Raw genomic sequence first — 17159 nt, 5'->3', positions numbered from 1 at the left:
CACCCTAATGGAATGTCAAGTTGTTCATCTGTACAATGAAGGAATGGGACCAGTTGGCCTCTGAAGTCATTTCATAACTAGATATGAAGTCCTATGCTGCCATGACATCTCCAAGTCAGTTTCCCTATCTGTAAAATGGTAGTGCTCCCAATAGTACCTACTTCAAAGGGTGTCTATAATATAAAGTACCTTAAATATTTTGTCATTATAAAATCCATTATAGTTATCCTCTTTTGCATATGAGAAAACAACATCTCAGTATCTTATCCAGGTCACACAGAACCATTAGATTTTAAATTCTTTGAGGGCAGAAATCTTTTGCCTCTTTTTGTTATCCTCAGCTCTTACCACAGTGCCTGGCACCTACTGCTTACTATTTATTGACTGAACCATTCTTCAAACCCAGACTTTTTGAGCTGTTGTTAGTTTTGTTTTTGTTTTTTTCCAAAAGAGTCCAGAGCTCACTGTAATTTACAATTGCCCTGAAACTCTATTTATCCATTAGTTTCAATTACCTTCCCAATCAAATGTTTGACAATAGGATGTGATTTTCAAAAATTCAAAATAGTATTAAAAAATAATAGGGTTTTTTATTTAGTAGTATATTTTTATTAGACTTTTTACTTTCAAAACATATGCATGGATAATTTTTCAACATTGACCCTTGCATAGACTTGTGTTCCAAATTCTCTCCTCTTTCCCTACACCCTTTCCCCTTAGATGGCAAGCAATCCAATATATGTTATATATGTTAAAATATGTGTTAAAGTTTAGGAGTATATTTAATTAAATGATCATCTGTCCCTTCCTTTTCTGTGATTACCTCCTGCCCTGTCTCTTGATATGGAATAAGATACTATAATGACCAAGAACATAGTGGGAAGTAGTAAATAATTTCTATTAATGGTATCCAATACAAAAAAGAAATGGGACTACTAAATCATACATAAGGATCTCTTCACAGGCTGCATATTGACTTACTTTTAAAATGTAACATTATGTCTATTTTATTGTATTTTTATTTATTTTGTTAAATATCTCTCAGTTACATTTTAACTTGGTTTGGGCTGCACTCAAGAAGGTTTTGGGCCACATGCAGCTGGGCTCAGAGTTTGACACCTCTGATTCACAAACTGGAAAATCAGTATTTTTTTTATCCACACCTCCTCTAGGAGGTGAAAATTTCACAAACTATGATAACAAGAAGGAAGTGTAATAGTCAAGTAAATCACCACATATCTGTATATAGGACTTGAATTTTGTAGTTATACCCTCATATAGTGTTTCATCTCTTAAATCTCAATTTCAAATGATTCTCAAAAAACACCTTCTGGTCTTATTTTGCTTCTCTGCCAAATATGGAGATTGGACTACCAGTAGAATTCCAATGTTCTATAGTTCTACCTTCTCATAGTCTAACCCAATTTTCCTATCCTAGAGTTCCTTCAATATTTATGTTCACTAATGAGGAAAAATTAGTTTTCATGAAAGTACATATATTGGTGAATAAAAGTTACAGAGAGCATCTCCTTCTGATTTGATATATTGTTTAAAGCTTCCACCTGCATCCCTTCATCCTTGATGAAACTTTTACATTTTGCTAGCTAGATGCATTGATTCAACAAATATCTGTGAAAATACATATTATAGATAAGATTTTATTAGCTACTTTTTGGGTAGAAGTGCTACAAAAGAATTAATAAGCATGATTTCTCTATTCCTTCTAGGAGATTGCCATGTGCATTAGTACTATAATAGAATATAATAGCTCCTTTCCCCTTTTATGGTCTATTATACACCACTCTGGGTATCTTTGATTTATCTTGTTTACCTTGTTTGTACCTTAGAATTACCTTTTTTAAGTTGAGTATTGTAGGACTTGCATGTAATCCCAGCTACTATGAAGGTTGAGGCTGATCCACCCTAAGTTCAGCATCAATATAAGTAGACCCCCACAAGTGAGGGCCACAGGTTGTCAAAAAGGGGCAAACAGGCTTAGGCTGGAAATAGAGGAAGTCAAAATTCCCTTGCCAATACATCAATATTTGGATTGGGCTCCCAAATAGCCCCCGCACTTGTAGCTTGGATAAAATAGAGAAACTAATACAAAAAATTCCTTTTTAAAATGTCTTTTTTAATATATTCCCTTTTCCTTGGAATATAGCAGTGTTCATATACTTTTAGAATTGGATAGGAGCTAGAGATAATTTATTCTAACCCGCCATCCCCATCTAAGCATTCTCTTCTCAGCCCTATTGTTAGGTAGTCATCCAGTTTCTGCTTGAACAGCTGAAGTGACAGGGAACTCATTGCTTCACAAGACAGCCAGTTTCATTGTTATATAGCTCTAATTGTGAGAAAAATTTTCTTTATATTAAGTGAAATTTTCTTGTAACATCATTCAGCATTTTTATTTTACATTTTAATTTTATTTTTATATCACTTTCCTTTCCAAATGTGACCCTCTATCTTCTCCTAACTTATGAGTTATTACTTGTAAGATTTTAAAAGGAAAAAAAAGGGGGGGAGCAGTTAATGAAAACTAATTGGCACATTGACTGAGTATGACAACACATGCAGTATTCCACACCTAAAATCCCCTGTCTTTGTAAAGAACTGGAGATGTGTTTCCTCACCTCTCCTTTAGGACCAAGCTTAGTAATTATGTAGTATTAACTTTCAGGTTTGTTGTTGTTTTCATTTATATTGGTGTGATCACACATATTGTTTTTCTGTCAATTAGTATTTTATTAAATACTTGATATATGTGTGTCAGACACAGTTCTAGGTGCTGGGAATTTAAAAAAAAAAAAAAACACCTGGTCTCTGCCCTCAAGAAGTTTACATTTTCATGGAGTGGGTTGATATAAAATTAGGACAATATGAACACAGATAAGCTAACAGTTTATCAATTATTTTAATCTCTTGAAAAAAATTCTTTATTTTGTTTATCTGACTGTTTTATTGTTGATTTTATTTTTTTACCTTTAATCTTATAATTTCTTTTTTGCTGCTTAGTGTTTGTTGATTTTCTAATTATTAGCCACCTATTCAACTCATTATTTTTCTTTTTGTTAATATAAGCATTTAAGGGTCATAAATTTGATTCTAGGGATTGGTTTACCTATATCCCATAAATTTTTATATTTTATACTACTATTAGCATTTTTCAAATAATTGTTTATTGTTTCTGTAATTTGGTCTTTGGCCCATACGTTATTTAGTAAGTCATTGCTTAGCCTCCATTTAGGGCTGACTATAGGCTGTTGATTATCATTCTATAATCTATTAAAAGATTTCTATCTTTCTGCATTTATTTGTAAGTTCTTTATGCCCTAGATCATATTCAACTTTTATAAAACTACAACGCATTTTTAAAAAAGAAATGCATTCCTTACTATATTCATCCTATCCTATCAAATGTCTTTTAAATATTCTAAAGTCTGTCATATCCATCTTGTTTGTTTTTAATTTGTCATATCCCATTAAAGTTTCCTACTTTTGTCACTTTATTATTTTGCTATGTGCATTTCATTCCTCTTTTTTTAAGGATTTAGTTGCTTTGATTTTTAGCACATGTATATTTAATAGTGATAGTGTTTGATTGTCTATGGGACTTGTAGACATCATATTCTGCTTGTCAGTCAATAAAGATTTAAGTGCATAATATGTGAGGTACTATACAAAGTGTTGAAGATTAAGAAAAAAGTCCCTGACACAATCTAGTGGTGAAGCTAACATGTAAACAATTAACAATTATGTACATATAAGTTATATACAGGATCAACAGAAAGCAATCAACAGAGGAAAGGCAATAGAACTAAGGGATCTAGACAGGCTATCTGAAAAAGGTGGGAGTTTAGATGGGACTTGAAGGAGACTAAGAAAGCCAGGAAATATTGGTAAGCAAAGAACAGCATTCCAAGTGTGGGAGACAGCCAAGGCAAATGCCCAGTGTTGGGAGGAGTTCATTGCTGGGTGACTAAATAGCATGGAGACAAGTGGCACTGTCTCACAGAATATTTGCAGGTGGTTGGGGGTGTAAGATGTAAGAAGACTAGAAAGGTAGGAGGGACCAAGTTATGAACAGATGAAGGGCTATGAATGCCTTTCATTTTTGCAAAGTTACCCTTTCATTGAGCCATTGTTGAACCTAACACGTTTTTCTGGCTATGAGTAATATTTTATTCTGGGTTGGTTTTTTTCATTGCCTCCTGGAGAAAGTGATAAGAGAACTGATCCAAATATATCAATGCTAATAATCTTATAAGGGAAAACTATTTCATGAGTACCAACTGTAACAGTTATTGCCAATACATTAAATTCCACCCAGCTAATAGGGAAAGGTTTAATAGTTTAGCATTCCTTCCCTATTTTTGTTTGTCTATTTGATTCTAGAGGCAATAAGAAGGCAGCAGAGATTACTGAGTAGGAAGCTCACATGGTCAGATCAATACTTTAGGAAATTTACTTAGATAGCTGAGGATGGACTGGAGTGGAGAAAGACTTATGGCAGGCAGATCCACTGGTAGGCTACTGCAATAATCTAAGGGTGACCCAAGGAGGCACCAGAGTGATGGCCCTGTCAGAGGAGAGAAAGAGGCGATAGGGATGTCATAAAGATAAAATTCACAGTCATTGGCAACAGATTGGATATGTGGGCTGAGAATAAGTAAGCAACTGAGGATGACGCCTGGGAGTCATATAGGAGACTATAGGGAAGATAGTACCTTCGGCAGTAATAGATTTGTTTAGAAAGGAAGGGGATGTTAGGGGGTGAAAGTGGGGACATAAAGAGATCTGTTTTGGACATGTTGAGTTTAAGAAGTCTACAGGACATCTATTACAGGATATTTAATGGGTGACTGAAGAGGTAAGACTGGAGGTCAGAAGAGAGATTAGGCCTGGATAAGTAGACTTGAGAATCATTGGTTTAAAAATAATAATTTAATCTATGGAAGCTGATGATATCATCAAGTAAAATAGAAGAGAAGAAGAATAGAATGGGACCCAAGACAAATCACTGGAAGGACACCAAGGACTGGACATGACTTAGATAAAGATCCAGCAAAGACAGAGGAGTGATCAGTTAGGTAGGAAGAGAATCCACTCTCCTGGATTTGGATTTTGGGGGTCAGGAAAATCTAGAGGGTGAAATTTTAAGGAGGAGACAGTGATCCACAGTCTCAAAAGCTGCAAAGGTCAAGAAATATGTGGACTGAGAAAAAGATATTAGCTCTGGAAGGTAAGAAATCATTTGTGTCTCTGAATTGCTTTCTATCTTGAATTAGACACTTTCCTAGAGGCAGTACAAGATTTGGAGTCAAAGAACTTATTTCTGAATCCCACTTCGGTCACTTCTTGTATGACTTTAGGCAAGTTTGGACTCAATTTACTCATCAACAAAATGAGAGGATTGGACTCTAAGGTCCCTTCTGGATATAAATTCTATTGTACTATGAAATAAATACAAGTATAGACTAAGTAAATACGAAGTAATTTCTGGCTGACTGATACTAGCCAGTATAGAACCCCCTGGACAAGGGGCAAGAGAGTCCTCCATAGATACGGAGATAAGAGAGGAGTCTCAGAGGACATCTAGTCCAACAATGTAGAATGTGGTACAGGGAAAAGCAATTAGACCATTGAAGATTAGCAATGTGTTGAGAAATATAAATTGGGAGTCAGGCTGTGAAGGACTTTCCACACCAAATAGAGAAGTTTGAATTTTATCCTAAAGGCATTTGGAAGCCAGGAAGCTTACTGAGCAAGGAGTAACATTGTCAGACCTATTGTTTAGATATCAATTTTAGGAGCAGCTGGATAGACCTGGATAGTGTGGTGGATAGAGCACTGACCCTGGAGTCAGGAGAACCTGAGTTCAAATAATCCTCAGACTCTTAGGTGTGTGACCCTGGGCAAGTCACCTAACTCGGATCACTCTCCCCCCACCAAGAAATATTAGCTGTGTAGATTGTATGTGGAGAGGGGAGATGGGATACCACAGAGATACCAAATATAGGGAGAACAGTTAAGAAATTGTTACAATAGTGATAAGGGCCTGAACCAGGGTGGTAACCATGAAAGAAGTGGATCTAAGTATTGTGGAGGTAGAACCAGCAGGACTTGGCCACTCATTGGCTAGAGCTAAAAACAATACTCTCAATGAGATCTGAGAAGTTTAAGATAGTAGTTGATTCCATTGTTCTAAATATTCTTTTATCAGTACAGCCTAAGCTATTTTTTTCTTCATATGAATTGCTATCAAGCATCTTCTGTGATACTTCTTTAATATTTTACCAAGTCTGTGATTTTTTTTTAACCTGAATGAAAGACTATATAGTCATCCTTGTTAAAAATTCGCATTGCTGGTTCCAACTCTGCCTTCCCATCTGTCCCTTCTGAGACTACTGAGCCCATGCATGAGTCAACTTGTATTGCTATGACATCCCAAAAAAAGCTAGTGCCATCTTAGACTACTTGACAGTGGTGTGGCTTCCAGGAATAAGAAAGAGACAACCCTATTATAATGCAAATTGATCAGACTACTTTTGTAACATTATGTTCAGAACTGGGTGCTATACTTTAGGGAGGATATTGATAAGCTGCAAAAAAAAAAAAAAAAAAAAAAATCTAGAGAGGCATCTAGAGTCTTGATTCTAGACCTAGAGTCTAGAGTCATGTTATAGGAGGATTTATTGAAAGAATTTGGATGGTTAGCCCTGAGAAATACATATTCAGAGGGGTTTCCAATGGCTCTCATCAGGTATTTGAAGGGCTAGCATGTGGAACAAGCTAAGCTTGTTCTGTTTGGCCTAGAAGGACTGAAGGAAGAGTAATAGGTAGAAGTTGCAAAGATTCAAATTTAACCTTGGGGTCAGTAGGAGCTCCTACTATGTGCCAGGTATTGTGCTAATACATTAAGTGTTACACCAAAAAGAACTTTCAAAGAGCTATCCAAAAGTATATTGTGTTGCCTGGGATAGGGGAAAGAGGGTAGTATCTCCCCTTCATTAGAAGCCTTAGATCAAATCAAGTCAACAAGTATTTATTAAGCTCCTATCTATATGCCAAGGAATGCACTAACACTGGATATGCAAAAAAAAAAAAAAAAAAATAGGCCCAGATAATAAGGAGCTCACATTTTAATGGGGGAAACAACACTCAAACAACTATATACAAATAAGACATGTACAAGATAAATTGTAGATAATATCAGAGGGAAGGAAGGCACTGAGATTCATGAAGCCTGCCTAGGAAAGATTTCCTGCATAAGGTGAGTTTTTCACTGAGGTCTGAAGGAAACCAGGGAACAGAGAAATGAGGGGGGAGAACATTCTAGTTTGGCGGGACAGCTAGTGAAAAGGCCCAGAACAAAACCTTTTTAAAAATAATAGCATTTTCTTTTTCCTTTTTTTAAACTTTTTTTTAATAACAGCTTTTCACTCCTCAAAATACATGCAAAAATAGCCCTCAACATTCACCTTAGTGAAACCCTGTGCTCCACATCCCTCTTCCTCTCCCCCTAACCAATAGAAAGCCATTTAGCTTTTTATTTTTCAAAATACATGCAAAGATAGTTCTCATCATCCATCCCTGCAAACTCTTGTGTTCTAAATTTTTCTTTTCCTTCCTCACCTCCCCCCTCCTCTAGACAATAAGTAATCCGATATTGACAGAACAAACTCTTTCTTGAGGAGAAGCAAGGGGACCAGTGACACTGAATCACAGAGTGTGAAGAGAAAAGTAAGGGGATTAGAAAATAAGAGACAAGTTATCCACTTATTGACGATATTGTAGTGAAGATTGTAAGGAATTTTTTTAGTTATAAGTTACTACTTATTACTACTTATAAGTTACTAGCTATGGAACTTCCTTCCAACTTTCAAATTCTGTGATTTCTTTAACCCTTTGTCCATTCTACCCCACTCCCATCCAGATTTCTCCTTCTTTAGATCATTCAGGTCTCTGGCTCTAGCTACCTAGGAAATTCAAGTAAAATCTAGAATTATCCAGATGGGTATATCTGCTATGCTAGAGAAGGGGGAAAGAAAAAGTCCGGTCCCAGTGTATATCAGTGTAATTAGTCCTCAGATCTTATTTTTATACCCAGTATGCCCTCTTTTAAATAATTGAATCAATCTTAACATATTTGGGTTCTAGTTCTAATCCTATCCCTCTTTAGCTGAATATATAAATTACTTACCTCTCATCTGTAAAGTGACTAATTTTTTTTTATAGAACTTTTCTTTTTTTTTTATTTTATTTAATAATTACTTTATATTGACACTCGTTTCTGTTCCGATTTTTTTTCCCTCCCTCCCTCCACCCCCTCCCCTAGATGGCAAGCAGTCCTTTATATGTTGGATATGTTGCAGTATATCCTAGATACAATATATGTTTGCAGAACCGAACAGTTCTCTTGTTGCATAGGGAGAATTGGATTCAGAAGGTAGAAATAACCCGGGAAGAAAAACAAAAATGCAGATAGTTCACATTCGTTTCCCAGTGTTCTTTCTTTGGGTGTAGCTGCTTTTGTCCGTCATTTATCATTTGAAACTCAGGTCTCTTTGTCAAAGAAATCCACTTCCATCAAAATATGTCCTCATACAATATCGTTGTCGAAGTGTATAATGATCTCCTGGTTCTGCTCATTTCACTTAGCATCAGTTCATGTAAGTCTCGCCAGTCCTCTCTGTATTCATCCTGCTGGTCATTTCTTACAGAACAATAATATTCCATAACATTCATATACCACAATTTACCCAGCCATTCTCCAATTGATGGGCATCCATGTAAAGTGACTAATTGATCTCTAAATTCCCTTCTAAGTTTAATATTCTGTAATTCTCTGATATAAAATTACTTATCTTCCTTTTGTTCATTCTTCCTAGCTTCCTCTTATCCCCTTAACTTTAGCCCTACCTAAGGCCATTTGCTTGTGTCTGTGGCTACACCATTTACATCTTCAGCATGACTGAAAGTCACCTACCCTGAGCACTTATATGGAAGAAGATTGACCTGTCATAGAATCATAGCATGTCAGAGCTTGAAAGGAGTTTGGAGAGCATCTATTCCAACCTCCTTGTTTCACAAACAAGGACACTAAGACACAAACCAAAAATTGGTTGAAAAAATTATCTCATCTGATTCACAATCAGTGAATCAATCAGTTGCAAATCCTTTTGTTCCAACTTTTCCCCCTCCTTCCCTCCACCCCCTTCCCCAGATGGCAGCTTGACCAATACATGTTAAATATGTTAAAGTATATGTTAAATACAATATATATGTATATATATATATACATGTCCAAACAGTTATTTTGCTGTATAAAAAGAGTCGGACTTTGAAATAGTGTACAATTAGCCTGTGAAGGAAATCAGAAATGCAGGCAGACAAAAATAGAGGGATTGGGAATTCATGTAATGGTTCATAGTCATCTTCCAGAGTTCTTTCACTGGGTGTAGCTGGTTCAGTTCATTACTGCTCTATTTGAACTGATTTGGTTCATTCTCATCTTGAAGAGGGCCATGTCCATCAGAACTGATCATCATATAATATTGTTGTTGACATATAAAATGATCTGGTCCTGCTCATTTCACTCAGCATCAGTTCATGTAAGTCAAATGAGATAATTTTTGTAAAGTGCTTAGAACAGTAGTGCTTGGTATGTGGTAGCCTATAGATAAATGCTTCTTTTTCCTTCCTTCCTCCTGTCTTCTCTTCTTCCTTCTCTTTCTCTCTCCTTCCCTAACTTCCTATTTCCCTTCCTTCCATCTATCTCTTTCTGTTTCCTTCCCTTCTGTCCTCCCTCCCTCCCTCCTTTCCTTCTTCCTTTTCTTCCTTCTTTCCTTTCTCCCTATCTCTATTCCTTCCCTCCTTCCTTCTTTCCTTTCTTCTTTCATCCTTCTCTTCTCTAAACTCACAGTGAGTGCCAGAGCCAGGACTAAAACCAGTCTTTTGATAGACAGGTATTTAATAAATGTCTGTTGACTTGATTTGTCTAAGTCCATGCTATCTGAAATCTGGCACAATACAACTTTTCCAGATTTGTAACTAGAGTGATATTGCCTACAAACGTCCTACTTACACATTCATCATTGATTGAGTGCCCTTTTATGGAGAAACTTATACTGGAACCTCTGGGAATGTGGTGAAAAATCACAGAACCTCAGAGCTAGAGAGATCCTCAGAAGTCAGTTAATCCAATCTTTCCCTGGGCAGGAATCCCTCTACCACATCTTTCAGAGGCACTGAAAGAAAGTATAAAGGAGCAGAACAGGTCACACACACAGAGAAGTAAGAACTTTTACAAAACATGGCATTCCTGTTTCTACCTCAAGTCTCTCCCCTCCCCAATCCATCTTTTACTGAACTAATAAAAGTTATGTTCCCAAAGCATGGATAAGATCATGTCACTCCCCAGTAGCACCCAACTGACCTTGCTCTTCACACATTCTTCTCCCATCTGGGTACCTTTGCTCTGGCTATCTCCTATACCTAGAATGTTCCCCCTCACCTCTGCCTCCTTGAATCCCTAGTGTAATTCAAAGTTCAGATCAAGCACCATCCACATAATCCTCTCAATTACTGGTATCTTTCCTCAAAAAAATTACCCTCACTTTATTTTATACATATGTGTGTGTATGTGTATGTGTGTGTGTGTGTGTGTGTGTGTGTGTGTGTGTGTATATATATATATATATGAATGAATGTGTATATATATAGGAATATATATATACATACATGTGTTTGTGTTTATACATACACATACATATAGACATATAAGATAACATATACAAATATATATATGTTGTCTTCCCAATAGAATGTAAACTCCTTGTATATACAAATATATACATATGTATATGTATATTTGTATATGTTGTCTTCCCAAAGGAATGTAAACAGATTTTTTTCTCTTTGTCTTATTTGGGGACAAATCAGTTTTGATAAATGGAATAACTCAAATGGAGGCAACTAGATGGCTCAGTGGATAAGAGAGTGCTGGATCTGGAGTCAAGAAGACACAAATTCAAATCCATCCTCAGATACTCCCTAGCTATATGACCCTGGAAAGTAACTGAACTATGTTTGCCTCAATTTCTTCAACTATAAAATAGGGGTAATGATAATACCTATCTCATAGAGTTGTTGTAAAAATAATTGTAATATGCCCAGCATCCTCCTTAGCACATGGCCCTTATATAAATGTTAGCAAATATAATAATAATTATTATTATTACCTATCTAATAGGGTTGTTGTGAAGATCACATGTAATAAGCCTCAGAACAGTGCCTGGCACTTAGTAACATAGTAAGTGCTATATGACTGTTAACTAGTAGTACTAGTACTATCAGAAGTAGTAGCTCCAGTGCCTAGCAATGAGTCTGAAACATTGTTGAATGATTGTCAAAGGTCATTTAAGTAAAAAGTTAACAATGTTGGAATTCAAACTCAAGCCTTCTGTTCCCAGCTCTAGTCATTTTTTCTGCTTTTTTTTTTTAATCCCCAGAAGATAGCAATAGGAACAGAGGAAGAGTAAGAAGAGAGGAGTCCCAAAGGGAGAAATTTTGATTCAAAATAAGAAAAATTTCCTCCCACTTAGAACTGTTCAAAATGGAAAGGGCTGCTTTGACACATAGTGAAATCACTATCACTGGAAGTTCTCTGGGAGGTGTTTTGGGGTGGGAAGGACCCTGTTTAATTATAGGTTAGATTAGGTAGCCCTAATCTGAGTTCCTTTCTAGCACTGAGATTCAATGACGCTGACCGAGTGACTGTGTGAAAAGTGGCGGGGGTAGGGGAGATGAGATAGGTGGTCCTCCAGCTTGACTGTGCTTTGTTCTCCCTCAGATGTCTCCCCCGTGGTGCTGGGGCTCATCGGGGCTACCGTATTGGTGGTGTCTGTGTCTGTGACAGTCTTTGTCTGGACCTGCTGTCACCAACAGGCTGAGAAGAAGCACAAGACACCTCCTTACAAGTTTATTCACATGCTCAAGGGCATCAGCATTTACCCTGAGACTCTCAGCAACAAGAAGAAAATCATCCGTGTGAGGAGAGACAAAGGCGGCCCCGGGAGGGAAGGTGGACGAGGGAATCTCTTGGTGGATGCGGCCGAATCGGGTCTCCTAACCCGAGAGAAGAGTCCTGGAGTACTGAGCACGACCCCTTGTATAGATCAGCTCCCCATCAAGGTGGACTATGGTGATGAACTAAGCCCAGTTCAGAGCCTGACTCCTGGGGGAAGCAAAACAGCTTCCCCATCCTCCCCAGAAGAAGATGTTATGCTGGGGTCCCTTACCTTCTCAGTGGACTATAATTTCCCTAAAAAAGCCCTGGTAGTGACAATCCAAGAGGCCCACGGCCTGCCAGTGATGGATGACCAGACCCAAGCTTCTGATCCCTACATCAAAATGACCATTCTTCCAGACAAGCGACACCGGGTGAAGACAAGGGTGCTACGCAAGACACTGGATCCCGTGTTCGATGAGACCTTCACTTTCTATGGCATCCCCTACAGCCAGCTGCAGGATCTCGTGCTGCACTTTCTGGTCCTCAGTTTCGACCGGTTCTCCCGGGATGATGTCATCGGTGAGGTCATGGTACCGCTGGCTGGGGTGGATCCCAGCACTGGCAAGGTTCAGCTGACCCGGGACATCATCAAGAGAAATATCCAGGTGACATGGGCAACAGTGGGCAGGGAAAAGGGAGCCTCTGGGTGGGAGTGAGGAGGGCATCCAGCTGCTGAAGAATGATAATGATAATTCACATTTATACAAGGCTCTAAGGTGTGTAAAAGTTTCCTCTACTGTAAAGTAGAAGTAAATACCATAAGATTTCCTATAGCTATTTAACAGATGACTGTGGTTAAAAAAAACCTAGATCAAAGGCATACAGCGAATAAGGTCAAGAGGGCTTTAATCCAGGTTCTGATTCCACACATCCTTTCTAGTCTCTTGGAGGTGGGAGGGATGGAGAAGGGAACAAGCATTTATTAAGCACATACTGTGTCTGTCCTAATAAATACAATCTCGTTTTATCCTTATGATAAAACCAAAGATTGAAAAGAGACAAAAACAGCAGAAGTAGTGCTGTAGAAGACCTCATTAATGGTTGAATGGGCATTTGCTCGGAGCCTCTGAAGCAACCGAGGAAGGAGCAGTTATGATCATGGGCTGAGTTCCTAAAATTCTGCTCATTTGTACCATGCTGAGGGCACACTACTATGTAGTAAAGGGAATACTGAATTTGAAGTCAGAAGACTTGAATTTAAGAACTTGGGTTCACCAACTGCTAGTTCTGTGCCTTAGGCAACCTCAGTTTCTCCATCTGGAGAGATTACTTACACTATCTACTTCATCAAACTTTTAAGAGGCTCAGATAAAGTAATGAATGTAGTCATTCTGTCAGTGAATCTTTGTATCAGACATCTTACCTTGGGCTGGGAATACTAAGAAAACTAAAAGTCCCTGGCTAAAAGGAGCTCATACATAGTCTAATAGAGGAGAAAACATGCAAACAACTATATACAAACAAGATGCATACAGAATAAAATGGAGATTGTTGTTGTTTGTCCTTCGTTCTCTGAAAGGACCGTGACATCAGGGAGATGATGACATGACATTCAAAGGAGTTGGATTTAAATGAGAGCTGGGTAAGGTCACCTGCCTCACTCTCCCTTCCAAAGTCCAGATATAGATCAGGATGACTGGAGGTGGCCCTCGATGCAATGGGAGACCTTGGCCTTTTTAAGTTAAGGTCTTTTTTTTGATAAGTTTCAGTTTGACTGAGGACACCTCCATTTAGTGAAGAGAAACAACACAGAGAAGGCATTTACATGAAAAAGAATCAGAAAAGGATTCCTCTAAGAAGTATGATTTTGGCTGATATTTAAGAAAATCAGAAAGCCAGGAAATAGATAAAAATGGATAGAATTATATTAACTATGTTATATATAGTTAATATGTAATGTATATTATATATGTAACATAATATAATAACTATACTATATATTAACTATAAATCAATATATAAAGGAATTATTATTGCTATCATCATTATTAATACTTCCAATTGACTTCAATGGTTTAGGTACTTCCTTTATCAAGCACAGACAGCAACCCCTCCTTGGTAGCCTTATGAAACAATCTCTGTGGATAGCGATGGCCAAAAATTAATTCATCCCCTAGTGACTGAGCCCCATAGAAATTGGCTGGGTTGGTCTTTGGACGACAGACCCAGATTCTGTTGCTTGGCTAGTATTTATGAAGCATTTCCAGCTTAGCAGGACCTGCCAGAGCTATGCCCTGTTAGAACAACTGTCAAGAACCCAGAGCTCACCCTCACTACGATGAGGTATTATAGGACTTGAACAGAGGTTATTATTAGTAGTAGTAATGACATAATAATGACATAATTATCATTCTTCTTCTTCTACAAAACATGTTCAGGCTGCCCAGTAAGAGTGTCCCACTCTCTCTGCCTACTCTCTACCACTAATGCCTACTCCTGGAATTCTTTCTGACTAGTTAACTCTATAGTTTAACCACTGACTCATTCAGGGAATGGGAGGGCCAGGGAGCTAATTTTCAACCTGGAGTGAAGTGTGGTCTCTCCAGTGGATTATTTCTCACAGCCCAGAAGCCATGGCAACTTCTTAATATATTCCTTTTCCAGCGCCAACCTACAATTGTAACTGATTTATTTCCTATCAGAGCTTGACATACCACTAGCTGACTTTATATATGCTTCTATTTATTCTTTTCTACTCTTACCTTGTGTATGTTTGAAATGGAAGGTTCCCATTTCCAAGCTCACAGTTGACTTTTCATAGGCAGACCAGTTTTAAGGATAAAGGAAGAAATAACCACATTATGAGTACTGCCCTTCTTTCTTAATTCAATTCAATAAACACTTATTTAATAATCATTTTCTGTGCCAAGTTTTGGGAATAAAAAAAGAAAAGTGAAACAGCCCCTGTAAACTGAGTCAAGAGACTAAGCTGGGGTGGGGGAGGAGGTAGAGAAAGTAAATAAAATATATACATACAAGTAATAGATATATATTATGTGTATATATGTGTGTATGTATATATGTAATATATATTATTGTTGAATCATTTCAGTTGTGTTCAACTCTCCATGACCCCAGTTTTCTGAGCAAAGATGCCAGAATAATTTACCATTTCCTTCTCCAGTTCATTTTACAGATGAGAAAACTGAGGGGAATTGGGTTAAGTGACTTGCCCAGGCTCACATAGTTAGTGAATGTTCTCCTGACTCCAGGACCACCACAGTAGCCACCTACCTGTCCATTATATATATATATCATGTGATGTTTTATATATATATATATATATATATATATACATACACATGTTTAAATATACAATGTGATATGTTATCTATAAATATACATGTAAATGTATACATATATGTGTATAAATGCATGTATATCATACACACATACACATACAGATACACACAGATATATAGATATATATACAGATGTATAGATACACATATGTGTATATGTGTGTGGTTTAATACAGAGCAAAGTCATATCAGAAATGAGGAAGGACTAAAAACTTGGGAAATTAGGAAATAGTTTTTGCACCATCTATCCCACAAGCCTACCCTGTAATCCTTTCTATTTTGCCATAGAACATAACTGGAAGAGACCTTTAAAATGACCTGATGCCTTATTTTACCAGCAAGGAAAATGATACCCAGAGAAATAAGTGCCCTTGGTCAAAATCATTCAATGGTCATTCTGGAAGTAAAATATAGATCTCCTGACTCTCAATTCTGAGCTTAAGAATTTCATTCCTTTAACTTCACAGGAAGTAGTGAGTGTCCCCGTGACTAAAGGATTTCAAGCAGCACAGGTTATCAGTGATATTGCAGATTAAATTCATCCTTTGGGTTAAGGTGAGACAAATAACCTCTGAAGTCCCTACCAGCTACAGATTTGGGATTAAGGCTTTGATTCCTGATGCCATGTCCTCTGAGGAAAGGAAAGACTTTAATAGTTCTCAGTCATGGCCACTTATAGTGTGTATTAAGCCTTTCTTGTAAACATGTCTTTTATTAAAGAGGATCTGGTGAGGATGTTTGTTGTCCAATTGTTTCAATATCTCCACAAACACCTTTGGGTTTTTTTTTGTTTTGTTTTGTTTTGTTTTGTTTTGTTTTGTTTTGTTTTTTAGCAAAGATTGATTTGCCAATTTCTTCCCTTCCCCAGCTCATTTTACAAATGAGAAATCAGGTACATAGGGTTAGGTGATTTACTCAGGGTCACACAACTAAGCATCTGAGGTTGGATATCAGGTCTTCCTGATTCTAGATACAGCACTCCTGTTAATAAACATTTATTGAACACCTACTATGTGTAGAAAGCTCTGGGCCAGAAACCTAGGTAGATTTAAACATTTCTATAAAACATGATCCTGGTCCTACTGGACTTTAGTCCGGCAGAGGCATAAAACACCAATCTAAATTATTGTAATCACAGCATCCCATGAGAATGGTTTTACAGAATTACAAAATAAATGCTGTGTAAGGTCTGAGGGGTGCAGCGGTTGGTAGTTTGGGAGGATGGAGGAAGATGTCCTTGGTATTTGATTGGACATTAAAGAATCCTATTCAACTGAACAAGTAAAAAGAGGTCATTCCAGGATTAGGGAGCAGGGTGAATCTGGCTCAGAGACAGTGAATAGAGTTGTGGGGAAAGAGATGATTCAGTTTCCCCCAGATTCAGTCCCCCCAGCTCTGCTGTCCCCACAAACCCTCCATCTGCCATACTGGCTAAACTTGTCCTTTCCCTTCAAGCCTAACCTTCTGCCCTTCTCCTGAGCCCTAGACTGGCCCCGCTTGCTTCCCATCCCCACATTGATCCCTCTTCCCTGACCCTTTCCTTGGTGGTCAGCCAGATTCCTACAGACTGCAGCCAGGGCGTCATCAGCCTTTTGGGGTGATGGAGGGAGATGAAGAAAGCCGAGTCCTTCCCCACAGCTGAGCAACAGGCTGGGAAAAAGAAAGGAGGGGGGAATGGGGGGAGATTTGGTCTGGGAATCCAGCAGCCCCAAAGCTAGGGCAGTAGGCAGGGAGCTCAGTCAATGACATTTGCTAAATAGCCAGGGGCTCTTGGCATGAGC

The 17159-nt window shown here is 37.9% G+C and overlaps 1 protein-coding gene across 1 annotated transcript in view; it reads left to right on the top strand.

Annotated features, from left to right (window-relative positions):
* SYT11 (synaptotagmin 11) overlaps positions 1 to 17159 on the top strand; it is a 33173-nt gene that overhangs the window by 2044 nt on the left and 13970 nt on the right. Inside the window, exon 2 of the mRNA XM_051993844.1 lies at positions 11858 to 12681. Coding sequence (XP_051849804.1) covers positions 11858 to 12681 — 824 coding nt within the window. The remainder of the gene's footprint in view (positions 1 to 11857; positions 12682 to 17159) is intronic.

Source organism: Antechinus flavipes, chromosome 4 (assembly GCF_016432865.1).
Source record: "Antechinus flavipes isolate AdamAnt ecotype Samford, QLD, Australia chromosome 4, AdamAnt_v2, whole genome shotgun sequence".
Taxonomy (NCBI): Eukaryota; Metazoa; Chordata; class Mammalia; order Dasyuromorphia; family Dasyuridae; genus Antechinus; species Antechinus flavipes.
Note: the sequence above shows the minus strand (reverse complement) of the source record. Positions and strands in the feature narration are given on the sequence as shown.